The 18,632-nt window shown below is 36.5% G+C and overlaps 1 protein-coding gene across 2 annotated transcripts in view; it reads left to right on the top strand.

The window, feature by feature from the left end:
* LOC150092338 (eukaryotic peptide chain release factor subunit 1-like) overlaps positions 1–17,216 on the top strand; it is a 166,482-nt gene extending 149,266 nt beyond the window's left edge. The window contains exons 11-13 of one of the 2 annotated variants that reach the window (XM_090415155.1): positions 15,135–15,207; positions 15,440–15,514; positions 16,484–17,216. In XM_090415155.1, coding sequence (XP_090271281.1) covers positions 15,135–15,207; positions 15,440–15,514; positions 16,484–16,563 — 228 coding nt within the window. In that variant the 3' untranslated portion in view covers positions 16,564–17,216. The remainder of the gene's footprint in view (positions 1–15,134; positions 15,208–15,439; positions 15,515–16,483) is intronic. The other variant, XM_090415156.1, reaches the window with a different exon arrangement.
* Positions 17,217–18,632: the final 1,416 nt, after the last annotated feature.

Raw genomic sequence — 18,632 nt, 5'->3', positions numbered from 1 at the left:
CGTGTCAAACACCTTTGCAAAATCCAGCAGTATTATAGTGTAGCCATTCTGTTTATCCAGTCCAGCTGTCACTCTATTATAAAAAGTTAGATTACTAAGGCATGACTAATCGTTTACAAAGCCATGCTTCCCCTCATAGAGTATTGTATTCTTATCCATCCATTCCAGAATTCTCTTTTTACCAGTCATGAGATACAAAGAGATACATCCCTGAAAGTTGAATAAAGGTGTGGTTAGTAGGGGTTTGAGGACTAGATTTTTTTGCTTGGAGAGTGGTGAATGAGTGAAATGAGTTTCCAGAATCAGTTGCGAGTCCTTTTCTGTTAATGGGTTCAAGAAGAGGTATAATAGATTGTGTGGATAGATTGGGTCTCCCACGATGAGTCTTTGGACTCCATGGAGGTACCTGTATAATACTACTACTACTAATAATAATAATAATAATAATAAATTGGTCTACAATTTGCTACCACAGGCTTAGATTCTCTTTTACGCAAAGGAATTATTTTGTCCTCCTTCCACTCTCTTGGGACTTTGCCAAAGATGAGAATTAAATTAAACAGCTTAGTCAAAGGCATCGCAGTTCCATTCTCATCAAATGTAGCCAATATTCCATCACTACCTCTACTTTTTCAACTTCTGTTCTCACATCAGTCCTTGCCACCTCTGCCATACAATATCTTCACTTGGATGATATATTTTTGCAAAATGATCACTCAGTAGCTCAGCAATTTTATCTGCTTCTGTTACCTCTCTACTTTCTGCACTCATTACAGTTATCCTTTCATGGTCATTCTTCCTCCTACTTGCCACATAATGCAAAACCTCTTTGGAATTTCTTTTCGCCTGTTCAGATAGTCTAATTTTGCCTTCCTTACCATGCTGGTCACCTTTCTTCTTATATACCTTTCACAACATTTTCTTTGTTTGCAGCTCAGGCTTAATGATGCTACTTATCCTTCTAACTCCTACTCAATTTACTCTCCTGACTTAGGGTATACAGTGTGGTTGCTTCCTCCTTACCCCTTGGCTATTCCCCATGCACTGTGAACATCCTTTCCTTGCAGATCTTTATACCATGGTACTCCTCCAAGCTGCCTCCTAAGTATCATAATCACCTGCCTTGTAGTTCCACATATCTTCTTCTTCTCCCATAGTCCTAAATGAACTGTTGGGTCATTCATGGCTGGTAGGTGATACTCTTTGCTAGCTTCCTCCAGTCGTCTCGGTCTCTTGTTCTTGATGTCAGTTGAGAAAGGGGGGAATTTGTCCATTTTTTGATGTTATCAGTCCATTTTAATCGAGGTTGGCCCCTAACCTTTGATCCCAGAATGATTCCTTTTAGTGCTTGCTTTGGAATGCCATTAGCCCTCTCCACATGTCCGAACCATTTCATCTGTCTTCTTCTGATGACTGTCAAAATATTTTCCCTTTTTCTCCCATCTATTGAATCAATCAGTTTTCGGACATTTTCATCAATTCTCAAAAGTCTTCTGTAAGTTTTCATTTCGAAAGACAGGAGTCTCCTCTCATCTTCCTTCAATAAAGTCCAGGCCTCACAACCATACAAGAGGACAGAATTTACATATACCCCCCTTCTTAAATGTAATTTTCACATGTTTTACTACCTCCCAAGTAAAGACCACATGATCATTTTCCCCAATTGGAGACAATGTAGCCACCTTTGTTATGGACAGGTTTTCTGATCCTATAACCAGATCCAACACTCTCATACCCCGAGTCCTCTCCATCACATTCTGCTTCAAGTAATATCTCTCAATAGATGTATACATTCCAATTCCTTCTTGCCATGTAATCTTTCCTCCCTCCAGTCTGTGTCTCTGAAGTTGAAGTCCCCCATAATAATTACTTGACTTGTACTAATTTGCTGATGCATGTCTTCCACATCATTCCTGGTATCCCCTAGCCTATATAGCAGCAACCAATTTTATATTTTTATTTTTATTTTTTGCATAAGAAAACATGGCGACAAAGACATTGATGTTGGCCGATATCAACATGTATGATTTAATTCAATGTATTCTTTGTTTGATGTATTCATTGCTGAGAGTGAATGGTGTGTGGTATGAGAGCAAAAACAGAGAGAATGTTTTGTAAACAAATATAAAAAATGTGAGTCATGAAAGAATGAAGCGAATGATAAGGAGTGTCAAGGTGCCGTGCAGAATGCAGTAGTGGAAGCAGTGAGTGATAGTGCACAAAATATGAATGTGAATGAAGAGAGTGTGAATGAAGTAGTTGAAAGTAATGTGGATGACTAGAAGCTAGCGTGGAACAAAACTGCACACTTGTGCGGACTCCTTCGCAGGACAAAATGTGAGCTCAAGCGACTGGGGAAATGATTGGGGAGTGATACAAAAGGATGGAGCATGAAAGAAAGAGTGAATAGGAAAAGCATGAGAAAATGGGAAAAAAAGGGAATAGTATTATTATGGGGATTCAATGATAAGAGGTGTAATTAAGAGAAAGTGATGAAAACACACAAACAAGTAAAGATAAGGAAGTTATTATTCCTCTTTATAAGCTATGTTTCAGCCATATCTTGACTATTGCACACAGATTTCGCCACCTGGGTTTCTTGGGGACTAGGAGGTGGTCGAAAAGATTTAGAGACAAGTGACCAAGATGGTGGACAGGTGTGTGGAATACTTCCTACAAGGATAGGTTGAAGGTTTGTGGGTTACAAAATTTAGTTGATAGGCAGAAAAGGGGGGGGACATGATAGAAACATTTAAAATATTAAAGGGGTTTTATAAAATTGATACACATGATTTTCAATATATGACAAATAGTCAGAGAACTAGGTGCCATCCATGGAAGTTGTGTAGAAGTGTAGTTAATAGGGATGTGCAGACCAAGTTTTTTGTGTGGAGAGTGGTGAGTGAGTGAGTGGAATGGATTGCCAGAATTGGTTGTGAGTTCCCTGGTGGTGAATGGATTCAAGGAGAGGTATGATAGGATTTGTGTGTATGATGGTTGATTTGGGTCTCCTGCGATGAGTCGCTGAACGTCATGGAGATGCTGTAAATAATAATAATATTTTGTCCTATTGGCCTCATTCTCATCAGATTGACTTAACACGACTACCACCTACTTGACTGACTCCTACTGTTGTTGGCTACAATTCATCTACTATCATCAACAGTACTCCACCCCCTGTTCTGTCTAGTCTATCGTTCCTGAAAACACTAAATCGATCATTCAGTCCCTGTAACTACATCATCTACTGTTAACCAAGCAATGTTTGGAAACGTTGCACTAACAATGCCAAAAACTTTTCTCTCTTGTTCCTAATACTTCTGGTATTGGTATATAGAAACTGCAGTATTCCTTTAGGTCCCCAACCACCTTTACTTCCTAAATTGACTATCTATTCAATATTTTTGCATGAGAGACTAGATTCTGCACTTGTTAGTCATTCTCATACTCATTTGCCTCATATGAGTACACCTTCACTCACTCACTCACACACACACACACACACACACACACACACACACACACTTGTCTGCATCCTCCCTAATTTCTTTAGTTTTCCTGGCTTCCACATTCTCAGTGAACAAAGCTTTCTCTGGACACCTAACTCCGAATTCATTTAAGTGCAGTCCATCAGCATTGTACAAATCTTTAAATCCATCAAACTCAGGCCATAGGTCCACAAACTCTACATTGTTCCTTCTGCACAATCGTGTTAGTTCATTAGCTATCATCACTATTCCTTCTCAGTTTACCTCTGTCATAGCATGGCAGCACACTCACAAACTTCACCCTCTCGCTCGTCTTTCAGTAATGTGGACTTTCTTCCAATAACTCTTTCACATATTCCCTCATGCAATACTTCTCACCTCTCAGATCACTGGTTCCAGTAAAAACAAGTAATTCTTTCACCTTTCCTTTCTGCATTCTGACAACATAACTAATATTATTAATTTTTTGCACCCTGGAAATGAGATTTTGTAGCGTTTTTTTGAATTAAATTAACTCCCTTATCATAGAATCAGAATAAAAAATTATCTGCTTATGCTCCTCTTGTTTATTCTTACAATTTTCTTTTTGCTTCAGACCTGCTTTTTTCTGTTCTCAGCTCGACTAATCTCTTGCTGTTGCTGCTGCCTTTCAATCTTGCGCTTTATCCTGTGAAGGACTACATGGAAGCGAGACATTTCTTTATTGAGGTCTTCTATGTTGTCCTGAACTTCTGTCACCAGAACTTTCGCATACACTATCTTACTGTTACTTTCAATGACCTAATTTATACCTCGTTTAAACCTGGAACCCAATACTTAAAGTTTCATGGCTTGATTCTTCTTCATTGTTTTGCTTCCAATAACACGCACCTCTAGCCCGTAAAATATCTCCAACACACTTTCTCTCTCTCTCATACCACAGTCCATTTTCTCTTGGCAATGAATACATAGTGCGCACACTACATTTCACAAAATCTCCCATGCCAACCCCCCCCTGCACAATGGTGTCTTGGTTGGCATTATTCTTGTTTGCATTGGTGCCATGAATAATACAATTTACCTATTGCACACAATATAAATATATCAAAAATAAATAAATACCACACAGTTATACACATGAATACTACAATCAAAATATCATTAAATCAATATTAAAACAATGACTTAGCTACAAGTTGACAATCACATTGTCCATCCAAATCTCCACTAAGAGTGATTGAGGAACTGGATATGAAGAGTAAGTGAACAAAAGAGCTAGTAGTGGTAGTAGGAATGAATGATTCAGTTGGAAACAAGGAGAATATAAAAATGAATGGTATGTTAGTGGAAATGTGTGAAGAGAATGTCATGAAGTTTGTGAATGTATGGAATGAGTTTTAGGGATAAATGGAACTATATAAGAATGATGGACTGCATTTGAATGGTTTTGGTGTAAACAATCTGGAAAAGCTATTGCTGGAAGTGGGAATAATTACTTCAGAGAATGATATTAGCAAGTAAGAAGATGGAAAAGCAAGGTAGGGTAGGAGAGAATTGAAGGAGTGCTTATGAATGAAGAAGCAAGTAACGTGAGTGAGGAAAATGAGAGAACGGGAGTGCAAGACAGACAGGGAAATGGGGAGGTCAAGGTGGACGGGGGGAGACAGCATGAAAAAGGTAGATGCTGGAAGTGAATGTGTGAGTAGACAAGAAAGGAATGGGTTGGACTGGAATGTGGGGAGTGCATTTGGGTCTAGAGAGGGTTCTGGGATGGATAAATGATAGAGAGGAATGGCTGGGAGAAAAAATGGAGGAGTTCCATCTAGGAGTTCGATATCAGTGGAGCTTATAATGCAGAAATTAACTGTTATGTTTGTATTTTTGAGGCCATATAGTGTAATGTACAGGTGAATAGATTGAAATATTTGATTGGGTGTTGCCAATAATGTGGAAGATAGTGACAATAAAATGTATAAGCAAATTTGCCAAGAAAATAGGAAAATCACTATGATGATATTCATTATGATAACACTGATTTGGATAGATAGTATCTGGATGTAAAGAAAATTAATTTCTTGAGGTATTGAGAGACAGCTACCTTAAGGAGTATGTAACAGAGGGCACATGAAGATCTTTGATTTAATCATCTCATTAGAGGATGCCATTATATATATATATATCAGATGACGAATCTCTCTCTCTCTCCAGTTGGTGAGAATGATAATTAAGTGATTGTGATGTTTGAGCATTGAAAAACAAAGGAATTGAATTCATTGCTTTATTGAATACGTTGTGGCCTAAGATAGTTGACATTAGTGAAACCTGGCTAGCAGAATCAGAAATTGTAACTGGGATCGAGTGTAAAGGGTGTAGTATTTTTAGGAATGATACAAAAGAAAGGAGAGTACTATACTACTAATGATATCAGATGACTTGAGTCCAGTTAGGATAGAACTCATGAAAACAATAATGGTTTTAATTTCCCATGTAGCAGTGAGTTTGAGGCTATTTGGTGTGAAGTGGAGGATGAAATATATCATAGGGTATTGCTAGAGACCTGGTGGTTCAATTGCAGGGGATGATAAAATGCATTACCAATTTACCCTGATGGGTACTAAACAAGGGATCACTAAGGGTGAGTTTATTATTCAAACACTGATTGGGTAGATGAGAAATCTCATGATAAGAATGAAGTAGAATTTATTGAGTTGTTACGAGACAACACTCTCAAACAGCATGTGAAAGAAGGAACTTGAAGTCAGAGTGTTAGATTTATTCATAGCATCAGAAGGGATCTCTGTTAAGAATATGACTATTTTACCACCAGTTGGTGACAGCAATTATGCTGTACTTTCCTGGGAAGTAGCTAATTATATTGATGTTCTAATTAGGACCAGTTACATAGAGAACTACAAAGTAGGAAATTATGATCAACTTAGGAGAATACCATTTTTGGTGGTGTGATATCATATATTGAATGGGGAAAATATCAGCAATTCATGGAAATCTTTGAAAAAGTGCCTAAATAAGGCAGTGAATATATCCCTGGAGCTCGAAGAATAAATAGGGTTTGAGAGAAATGGATGTGCAATTATTAAGCAAGAGATCCATAAAAAGAAGATTATGTGGAAGGAATATCATGAGAATAAGAGTGAGAGGAGTTATGAAATATATAAAATGCAGGCCAGAAAAATAACAAGTATTGTGCAGTAAGCTAAATTGGAGAATAAAAAGATATTGGCTATGTAGGCTAAAGGCAATCCAAAGTAATTTTATAATTATGTCATAAGCAAAAAGAGAATGAATTCAGAAGAATAACTTTACTGAATGCAGATAGTACTTACTGTCAGCAGCTAATGAGATTGTTCAATTAATAAGTGCCCACTTTGCTATGATATATCAACCAGGTGTATGTAACATGGTGAATGCTACTATTACATTGGAAGAACAGTTAGAGGTGCATGAGAATGAGGTTAAAGAGCCTGTTGACTAACCCAGATAAGAATCCGGCAATAGATGCAAATGGAATATCAGCACATATGCTAAAGGCATGTAGAGCTTAATTGGTTAGGCCGTTGATATGTTTGTATAACTTGAGTTGCAGCACAGGAGAGATGCCCTAGGAATGTATGATAGTTCTGTTTTACAAGGATCATACAAAAACCAATGTGCTGAGCTACTGACCTATCAATATCTTTGGAGTAGTGGTGAATATTTTAAAGTCACTAAAAACTTGCATACAGAAATGGATAGACAGACAAGCTATACTCTGCAAGGAACAGCATGAGTTTACTAAAGGAAGGCCATGTTTTAGCAATTTGCTCATATTTTGTAACAATGTTATGGCCATGTTGGATAAAGGGAATGGATACACTATAATACTGTTGGATTTTGCTAAAGCATTTGATAGGATACCACATGAAAGGCTGTTGCATAAACTGGAGAATATGGGTTTGGAATATAAACTCTTGACTTAGATAAGTGGACGGTTGACAGAGAGATATAAAAAATTGGTATATGGCAAGTGTGAATCTACCAGATTTAATCTTGGCTTGCACATCCCCTGAGACACTTCGCAAGTGCGGCAGTAGGTGGCCTCCTAGGGGCGATTCCTGGACACCTTGGTGACTGACTGGCCTGTTATGCTATTCCTCCCTTCCAGGGTTAGCAGCCCTGGTAGGGTTAAGTTTCCTCACTTGCAATAACTCATCAGATGAAGGCTCCGACTCTTATAGGCCGGAGCTAGGAAACTCGTCGAGTGTGAATCCAGATGTCTGTTTCTTGTTTGGAGGTGATCCTGCCATCCATCCCAGCGGCGTCCTCAGGAAGAAAGTTAAAAGAAAGCTCTGCAAAGACTGTCATCAACCCATTTATTCAAGTTCTCATCATGCTTGTTCTGGCAGTCAAGGAGTTCCCAATCTCAGACACTTCATATGTCAGGTCTGCGATCGTGCATTCTCTACTGCAGTTGGCCTTGGCGTGCATCGCACCTTGAAACATCCAGCTGAAGCCAACGCTGCAATAAGAACAGAGCGCGTCGAAGCATGTTGGACTGCCGAAGAAGAAAAGATCCTCGCCACACATGAGATTGATTTGATGGCTCGAGGGATAAAGAAAATCAATGAGGCTTTATTTAAGACGTTCCCATGAAGATCCTTGGATACCATCAAGTGTCATAGATGGAAAGCCAGTTACAAGCCTTACTTCAAGAATTGGCAGCTCATCTGCCACAAGTAGGGACAGGTAATATCTCCATATCTCCTGTCCCTGCCTCTCCATCTTCCAGCCACCATCCTGCTGTTGAAGAAGAGGCTTTGATTCTCAGACTGACATCATCTCTAGATGATCCTCCTCTTCCAGAATATAACTCAAATTCTTAAATATCTTATCCAGACTCACCTTCTGGGAATGGATATCACAGATCGGTTGAATGAACACTTCATGCCTCATCAACATCAGCCTATGTCTCATTCTACAATGACTTTGTCAAATAGGAAGCAGAGGAAGAGGACTTATGCAGCTATGCAGGCCCTCTATAAAAAGAATAGAGGGCAATGTGCCAAAACCATCCTTGACGGTACTTTCCCTCCACCTCTAGCAGACTTACATGATGATTTTGTCAAATTCTGGAGTACAGTCTTTTCTGCTCCACCTCCACACTTCCCTGATTATGATGACCATCCTACAATATTGAGGTCCATTCCTGTCCTTCAAATATACCAGCCTGTCTCCATCCAGGAGATTAAAGCAGCTCTTCCATCCAATTTCTCTGCCTCCGGACCTGATGGCTTTCCTGCATCTAGGCTTCAGAAGGTGCCATTGAAGATTCTTCAAGACTTAGTGAACATTCTCCTTTCCAGTAAAGTAATACCACCATACTTACGTGCTTCAAGAACTATCTTCATTCCAAAGAAAGAAACTTCAAGCTGTGCATCAGACTTTAGACCCATTACCATCTCCCCTGTGTTACTTAGACTCTATCATAAAATATTAGTTAAACAACTTCAGCATTATATACAGCATGATTATAGACAGAGAGCTTTTGTCCCTTTGGACAGCTGTGACGAGAATATATATCTTCTTTCTTCTCTTCTCTCTGATTCCTGACGCCACCTTAACCCTGTGTATATGGTGTTACTGGATCTCCAAAAGGCCTTTGATAGCGTCTCCCTTCCTGCTCTCCTTCGAGCACTGTCTGTTGCTGGATGTCCAGAACCCTTTCTTTCCTATGTTATGGAGCTATACTTGGGTAGTGTTGTGTCCTAAATAAACTAAGAAAGAAGATTTAACATGAATTATTCAGGAACAACTTTATTTAAATATAGGCAGAGAATGTGGTGTGTTGGCTATATACTGGAAAGGTAAATTTTTTGTATATAACACTAAATTAGGAGTAAGAAATTGTATAACAAATGAAAGAAAATTGTAAGACCTAACCTGTTGTGCATAAGGGTTAGATAAAGAAATTAATTAAAGTGTTACATTTATTTAAGAACCCCATTTCATGTGTTATAAGGTAGCAAAACCTGTAAGCCAGAGTCCAAAGGTCACCTTTTGACCGTCTAGTGTTATGTATACCAGGGGGGGGAGAAGTTATGAGAAAGAGAAACCAGAGCACTTTCCAAGAAAAACACAACAAGCGCATGTGCAATGTAATAGAGGGAGCTGGACACCGTGACATAAACCCACGTGACCGCGTTGGCGGGCATCACTATAGCTGAAAAACGCCGAGAAGAGAAAGAAAACAAAAGGGTCAAGCAACCCCCACTCGAGGCTTTTTGGTTCCGGTTTCCTGATCACTCGGATCTTGGTCCAGTCCGCACCTACAGAGAAGTTCCAGGTGGTCGTGGGAGGTATGAGGCATCTGTCGTAGCATACCAAATAGGGCTAGCTATTTCCTTGGACTAGGATAGCTGTGTTATGTCGTGCGACGGAAGAACCAAGTGGGCCCCTTCCGTTCTGGCTAAGCTCCTGAGCCATATCGTCCTTCCCACGGAGAATCCGGCTGTACGGTTTGTAGTAGGTGATCAGACAGATAGCAGACTGGGAACCTTGATGTTCTAGACAAGGCAGAAGAAAGCATCGAGTGTCATTCCAGGGATGGTAACGTAGACTCTTGTGATATATTTTTCAGTTGAGAAATTGTGTGCTTTCTAGAGAACAATTTTGTGTAGTGGACTTATTTCATGGAACCTTAAGATACTGTCTACAACCTGGCATGGGCCCATTTTGTTTGAGAACTGTCTGCCTAGAAAGGCCATGTTTATTCTGTATGAATTAGTAGTAATGTGTTAGATAATATAACTAGTGACCACGTGAGTGTAGAAAGTGTGATAAGTGTTAATGAGATAATGTTAAGTTGCATATAGAGGTGGTCCAAGCAAGTTCATGTATTTTGTTTATTAGTATTGAACCAAAGATATTACTTGAGAATGATTCAGATTACTTAGTAGTAATGCTACTTGTATAAGTTCTTTTATTAATAAATATGTTTCTTAATACCTGCCTGATCTGATTTAGTATATGAATTCAAACAGCTACTCATAAAATGACTATCGAACTTAGCAGGAAGAACCCACGTGTATGATTAAACAAAGCGGATCACGACTGCATGTAAGAATTTAGTGAACAGAGATTAGATTTTATTATAGTTTAATTATTGTGTATCATTCTGAGAGAGCCATCCTGGATAAGAGTCTCATCTATCCTCGGTATTGGCTGGCGCAGTTAAAATATAAATTTGTCAATGCTTATCGGGTGGACAGTCTCAGGAGATATGTTAATGGTCACGTCCCATACAAGGACAAAGCCCTAAACATTAAGTAACCTACACGTGGTTAAACTATAGAGAGGCCAAAGAACTGCTTGTTTAAAAAGGGGAGAGATTTAAGTAAAAGAAATGAAATAAGTATAGAATAAAGTTTAAAAGGAAAGATATACGAGAATAAAAGATTAAATTAAATCTTTATAACCGCATTATAGGACCTCTGCGGGTTTGCGTAAGCCAGACTTAGTGATTAAAAGAGATGGTGATGTTTGGGTAGTTGATGCCCAGGTGGTGGGAACAGGACACCTACTAGCCTATAGCCATAATAATAAAATAAATTATAAAAATAACCAAGATCTAGTTAGTAAGATACGAGAGGAGCATGGGGCAACTCTAAGGTTTACCAGCGCCACCATTTCTTTACATGCTGTATGGAGTGCAGATAGTTATAAGGACTTAAAACAGCTTGGGCTTACGCAGAAGGATATAAAAGTTCTTTCCTTGATGGCCCTTCAGGGCACACTGGTGACATGGCGTTGCCCCCAGAAAATGACTACAATGATTACTAGAACAGGCATAGGGTAAAACACTTGTAAAGGCCTATATCAAGTCTGGACGTGATGTAAGGGGTAGTACTACCCATAACCAGTACAAAAAAAAAAAAAAAAAAAAAAGACCAGTGGTGTACCCCAGGGTTCAGTCCTTGGGCCATTGTTATTCAATCTATATGTTAATAACATTAGGAAAGGTCTAACAGGAGATGTGCAACTTGCTGATGATGTGAAGATAAGCAGGGCAATGGGACTGATATCCAGCACTTACAGAATGATTTCAATAGGCTGGAAATTTTGGCAAATGAAAACAGCTATCAGTTTAATGTTAGTAGCTCTTCCATAATTTGTTCTTTAAGGTTAAGAAATAATCCATTTTGATGGTAGAGGCATTGCACCCTGTGTCCAACAAGATGTCACACTTAGAGCCTATGATATCTCCTCTAATTCTCATCATTCTTTCATTAGATGTTTGATATTTCAGAATTCTGTTATTTCTTCTGTGGGTTACATATCGAAATTTTGAGTTCCATCTGCTTATAGTAGTTTTCCTTGTTATGGAAACAATTTCTGGCGTAATGTCCAACTTTGTTGCAATTATAACACTTAAGAGGATTTCTTTGTTTTGTCTCTGTTTTAGATTGAGGAATAACAGACATCTGTTGTCTAACGTCATCTAGTCCTTGAATTACTTTACTTAGACTAGTTAAAATAGGTCGGCTTTGTTTTTCCACTTCCTGTTTAATCATCTCATTAATTTTTCCAACAGTGGGGTTTTGATTTTCTTGAGACTTCAAGGAATTAGCTGATAATTGTTTCACAACTTCATTAAGACTATCTATTATTGGTTGATTCAGTTTATTCACCTCCTGGTGAATTATTACTTCTGTCATCAGTTTCTTGTCAAATTGCTCCTTACCTTCAGTTATGCAGTTAACATTACTTGAGTTTTCTCCAATATCCTTTGCTTTCCCTTTTTCATCCTTATTTCTCCTTTCAATTCCTGATTAGTTGAAGGAACAATCAGTTTTATTCACAACATTCACAAGACTTACATTGGTTGAGGGATAAAGGTCTCCTAGTATTTGTTCTTTTTCCTTAACACTTTTGAGACACTCTTCCAAGGTAGAAATTTTCTTCTTATATGCTGTTTCTCTCAATTCTTGCCTAAGACCTTGCCGGAACTGTTGGAATACAGCCCAATCTAAGTGAGGTTTATCTTCATTAGTAACACTCAAACTGTTAGCTAGTGTCAATAACTGATTGTAAAAATCAATAACAGTCTCCTTATCCTTTTGAACGACTCTCTGTAACTTCCATAAATTAGGGCCTACACTTTTAAGTTTACAAAATTGAGACAACAAGGTCTCTTTAAATTTAGAATACTCAAAAGTTTCCCGAAGTATTGGAGAAGAATTTAAGAATGTTTTTGCTTTACCTATCAATTTACTTCTGATTAGAACTAGTAGTTAAAAATCAGTCCAGTTTGCTATTTCTCTAAGTTTTTCAGCATAGGTAAAAAAAAGTAGTACATCATCTGATTCTTCACCTGAAAATTGGGGAAAGACTTGTTGTGGGTTCACTGTACGAAAGAATTTACTATCACAGAGCTTGATGTAACAGCCATAGTGATTAATGAATTACTAATTTAAATAATACAATCTTTCTATTTTAAAACAAACTTTTATCTTTGCCTGATTCCAGATTATAACCAGTTCATTGTGATTTATTTAATTTACTTTCTAAAATTCAGGGAGTAATTCCACGATTATTATTACAAAGCTAAATTCAGTCTCTTAACTTATAGTTGTTAAATTACTTCTTATCGATTAAATCACATCCTGTAGACTGCGCCATTTGTCGTGACGTTGTTCTTCTCATGTTCAAATCCACCATCTTGTTTAGGTCACTTTCATAAAATAAAACACAACTAATTGTAAATTGATCCCCAATCCAAGGGTAGAGAAATTTCTATTATACTGCGCCACTCTAATAGCAGGATCAATTCAAAGTTAATTAGCAGTCTCCTCATTCATTCTGGCCGAAGTATTTGTTTTCTACTTGGGATTCCCGCAAGATTCGAATTTTTGTGAACGGTGCAATAAAAGGGAATTCAGGCAAACACAATAATTAGATTAACAAAATGAAATATTTAATATAAGCTATATAACACATACATAAATTTTACTTCTAATTTTAAACAATAGAAGCAAGTCAAACATTAGGTTAATTCAATCTCACATTAGTTCAATCTTCCAAACCTTTACATACACTTTCTCAGTTTCTGAGTTACGAAGTTCCTACACTTAATTAAACATAATAGAACTTCCTATCTAATCAGTTTCCACACATTTCTCAGCCATGCTATAAGTTCAAAATTATTGCAGGCACTAATAGCTGTAAATATTTCTCAAGCAATTCTTATCTTTAATTCTCAATTTCGAAGAATTTCCACAGTTAAGATCAGGTTAAACATAGCGTAATTAGCACTCAATTCTTCATGCATTGAAATAATTCAATATGATAATCCTTACCAGAATTAGTTCCTAGTACATCAACTACGTTGTGAATATACTTCTAAAATATATTTATTTCACTTAAGAACACATTTATAAGACTTATCCACAGTTATAACTAAAACACTATTAATCGCACTTTAGAACTCTAGACATCAACTGTAGGACACTTTAATTATCCTTGTTATCACTCATTAAACAATTAAACACTGTGCAGTTCTCCTTAGGGCAAATTAGAAATAAGTCGTAATTCTAGACCAACTGGGTTTATTCAGAATTCTTCACTGAACGTCCAGCTTTTTGTATTATCCGATCACGGCATTAATTTCTTTTTATTATTACTGCTGACTTCACCTTCAGCTAACTATAAGATTCAAACTTCTGCCCTTGAGAACCCTTCATTTACTTCCACTTCTCTAGTTTATACCCTTGCTTCCTTTCACTTCAAAAATTCCGTCCTAACTCTCTCTTACCTTTTTTTTTTTCTTTTTTTATTATTCTTCTCCCAGCTCACGCTCTGTTCCACTCACGCTCGTTTACTTCATGCGTTTCCATGACAACAAATAAACGTAAACATTTTCGTTAATGTTACATAAGGCTATACCACTACATTGAGTTAATAAAAACACAATAAATAGAATATTAGAGCTACTTAATCAACTCTTTCATTTCGCATACAGATAACTATAATAAAATTCACGTTACAATATATATATAAGTTACAATAAATTATACACATACTATTGTTTAATTAATTAATAGCTGATTAAATTCAGAATAAATACTTAAATAATAATTCTTAAATAAGGATTAATGAATAACTTTTATACAAGTCATGATTAATATATAATAAACAATGTTAAATGTGAATGAAAAAAACAAAATACACAATATAGTTTCATTCACAGTTTAACAGTTCACTGTTAAGAAAGGGATAAGAACTAGATTTTTCTCTTGCAGACGAGTGATTGGTATAGTTTGCCTTTATACTGCCTCTTAGCTCTTTTACCTCTGATTACTGCCATGGCATTGACATTTACACCATTTTTATGTCTTTATTTTACACTTACTATACAAAGCACTATTAGTTACTCTACTTAGCTAATTTTATTTCTTTTTTCCTTACCCTTTCAACTTCTGCATTCTTATGTCTGCTATTTACTCTTTCATCCCCATATTTTCAAGTATTCTGCTTACTCTTTTGTAAAGACTTTATCCTATATTATTTAAAAGGTGTGTATCGAAAATCAATATATAAATAGATCAGTAATATATAAGTAAATTTGAATCGCAATTAATTAATTATAATAATCAACATGTATGCATTTTCTAGACTGGAGTAGATCTGGAGCTAGTAAAATCCATACCACTATTAGAATGGCTTGCCAACAATTATAAGAATTTTGGTAAGTTAATTTAAACGATAACATTAAATGTTTTCAAATATAATGCATACTTTTTATGTTAAATGTATATGAAGCTGAGATATTTTAAAAGGCATTTATGTAAATAAGCACTCTTTTTACCTCCTCAAGATATTTAACATCAATAAAGTGGCAGGGAGGAAGAAAGATTAGTGAAATGATTTTCACTTTCAATTATAAGTGAAAAATTGTACAGCATTTATTTTTACCTTAGGTGCAAAATTAGAGATTGTTACTGACAAATCACAGGAAGGATCGCAGTTTGTGAAAGGATTTGGTGGCATTGGGGGTAAGTTATATTTCAGAATTTTGAAAGAAGTACTATAATAAATAAAATATAGTTTATCATAAAAATTCCTTTGACACCTGAATGTTTTTTTTAAATCAGTCTTGCCTACAAATAGCCGCAAACCCTATAGTATATTAGTACTGCAGGTGGATCAAGAGAATAAGCCAGAATCCCTACTGTGGAGTTGAAATGGGGTTGTGTTGTCTCTTCAGGGACAACATTTGCTTATTCTGATTGATCAAATTCCTGATTTGTATCACCATAGAATGTACAGAATATTATGATAGTACCACACGAGTAAGTTTGCATTATGGCTAACTTCCTATTAATAATTTTCTTCCAAATTAGTCTGGGTTTTTTTTCATTCTTCTAACAGTTGAAATATACCATCTTAGATTAGGTCTGCTCACGCATTCTCAAATGCTAAAAATGTCAAGTTCCTTCCTAATATCTTCATATCATTTGTTCACTCCCTTAATTTTCTAATCTTTGATCAACTGTTTTATTTCTAACCCAACTCTCTCTCTCTTCTTTAATATTATATTTAAAGCCAATCGATATTTTCCACCTTATCACTGAAAGTGCTGGCAAGCCCTTTAGAACATTCTTAAAATAAAACATTAAAAAAAAAAAAACAGTTACTTCAAACATATTTTGACAGTAATTTTACGTCAAACTAATTTAGGTGGGATAGGAATTGGATAATGTATGGAGATAGATGCTGTTACTACCTAATAAAAATGGTGTAAATGTCAATGCCATGGCAGTAATCAGAGGTAAAAGAGCTAAGAGGCAGTATAAAGGCAAACTATACCAATCACTCCTAGTGAAATGCTGATAATAAAACATTTTCCATCTATGCACATTTATTTTATATAATTATGTTAAATACAAAAGGTATATTTTAAGGTAAATAATTTTTGCATGATTTTATTTCTGAGGCTAAATGAGGATTTCTTTTTTTCTTAGGTATTTTACGATACAAGGTGGATTTCCAGAGTTTTGACTTGCTCGATGAAGTAGAGGAATTTAACTTGGAGGGCTTATAATTAGTTCATGTGGTATCGCAAAAAAATCACTTAAAATCGGCTTACAGAATTGACTAGAAATGTGGTATAAGACATTTGTTGCTAATTTAATTAATCAAGCATTCACAAAACAATCAAGTATGGGATGTTTTTTTTATCTATTTATAAAAGAGTATTTTATTATATCTAGCAAAGTTGCTGTATAAAAGATACCCATTATGCATAATATTCTATTAAATTCCATGTATAACTTTACACATATTTTTATTAAAAGCATATATATTTTTATTAAAAGGACAGTGGCAAATTTGTGACACTTAATAGCACTTGCCACTCCTTAAAAAATAATAAACTTATACTGAAAAAATTATGAAAAACCAAGCTAACTCTTGATAACAGTGTCATTTAATGAATATTCTTAGGCTTACAAATAAAACTTAATTTTATTTTAAGCTGTAATCATGATTTAAAAAAATACATATTTTTATTAAAAGTACATATAGTTCTTACTTATAAAGACAGGCAAATTTGTAACACTTAAGAGCACTTGATGCTCCTTAAAAAATAAATAAATTTATAGTGACTGTTTGAATGAAAAAACAAAGCTACTTGTTGGTAACAAAATTGTTTAATGAATATTCTTAGCTTTGCTAATAAAATAAAATTTTAAGCTATGATCATGGTCTGCTTCCTTTTTTCGTATTAGGCCTATTGGCCTGTTTTGGAGCTATCCTAAGCCCTTTCAAGCTGTACCCGTCCTGAGGATAAGGTGGCTAGCCCTATGCCTCCCAGTGTGTACTATGTCTGTAGATGTGTGTGTGTGTGTGTGTTCACAGGGCTGGTATGCTGAGGAAAAAACCCCAGATAAACTAGGGAGAAAAACCCTACCGTCTACACTCAAGACCAGCTAACCTGGTTATGTCTGAGGAAAATCCTAAGCTCCTCATGTTGGCGACGGGAATCGAACCCACGACACTCCTTTCCCAGGCATATGGTTGCAAAGCGCATAGCCACTCGGACAGCTATGAGCATGGTATTGATGTGATACATGCCAATAACTTATACCAATTAAGTTTTTTCCTTATTACAGAATCTAAATGCTTGATTTTCTACCTTGTAATGACTAGTACACAAGCAAGAGAAGAAAAATCTTTAAAAACATGTGATGTTTAACTATTTACTGCCAGCTTCCTGTCTGGACGCACACTATGTGTAATGGTAAATGGCTCCCTATCCTCCCACTATCCAACTAATGCTGGGATCCCACAAGGTTCAATTCTTTCACCGACCCTCTTCCTTCTATACATCAATGACACCTACTTCAGTTGACCTCCAACCCAATACACAGTTTTGCAGATGACAGCACATTGCACTCCTCCCTTTCATTTGATAAACCTTACTCTACACAATTCACTTCAACCCACAGAACATCAACCACAACTTCCCTTAACACAGACCTCCAAAACATCCTCCGATGGGGGCTCAGAAAACATCGCAAACTTCAATGCTAGTAAAACCCAGTTCTGTCTTATTTTCCACAAGAAAGAACCATTTTCCCCCAGTAACAATTTTGTTACTGGGGGAAAATAAGTGTTATTTTTGATAACACTCAAATCCCCAGACAAGACGAAATTTCTCTTCTCGGAATTACCATGACATCAGGCCTCTCCTGGCATAAACACATCACAACCATTGCATCCTCAGCTTCCAAAAAACTAGGCTTTCTCTTTCGCTCAAGATTAAGGTTAACAGTTTTCACTTCAAAACAGCTGTTAACCTTATACAAATCGCAAATCCGCCCAGCTATTGAATACTGTTCTCACATTTGGAGTGGGGCTCCTAAAAATTCCCTCAAAATGCTTGACTCAATACAGAGGAGAGCAATTATACTGATAAATGATCCATCTCTTACCAACTCACTCCCTCCCACTTTCACATAGATGTTTAATCTCTGCAATTTGTATATTCTACAAATATTTTCATGGAAAATGCTCATCTGAAACAACATCAGTAATTCCCCCACTCTGTACTAAACCCACTGGAACATGTACAACCACCTCCCAACATCCCTTCACAGTACACCTTGAAAC

Source organism: Typopeltis vanoorti, chromosome 26 (genome assembly GCF_054136105.1).
Source record: "Typopeltis vanoorti isolate ZY-2024b chromosome 26, IOZ_Tvanoo_1.0, whole genome shotgun sequence".
Taxonomy (NCBI): Eukaryota; Metazoa; Arthropoda; class Arachnida; order Uropygi; family Thelyphonidae; genus Typopeltis; species Typopeltis vanoorti.
This window is presented reverse-complemented; position numbering and strand designations above follow the sequence as displayed.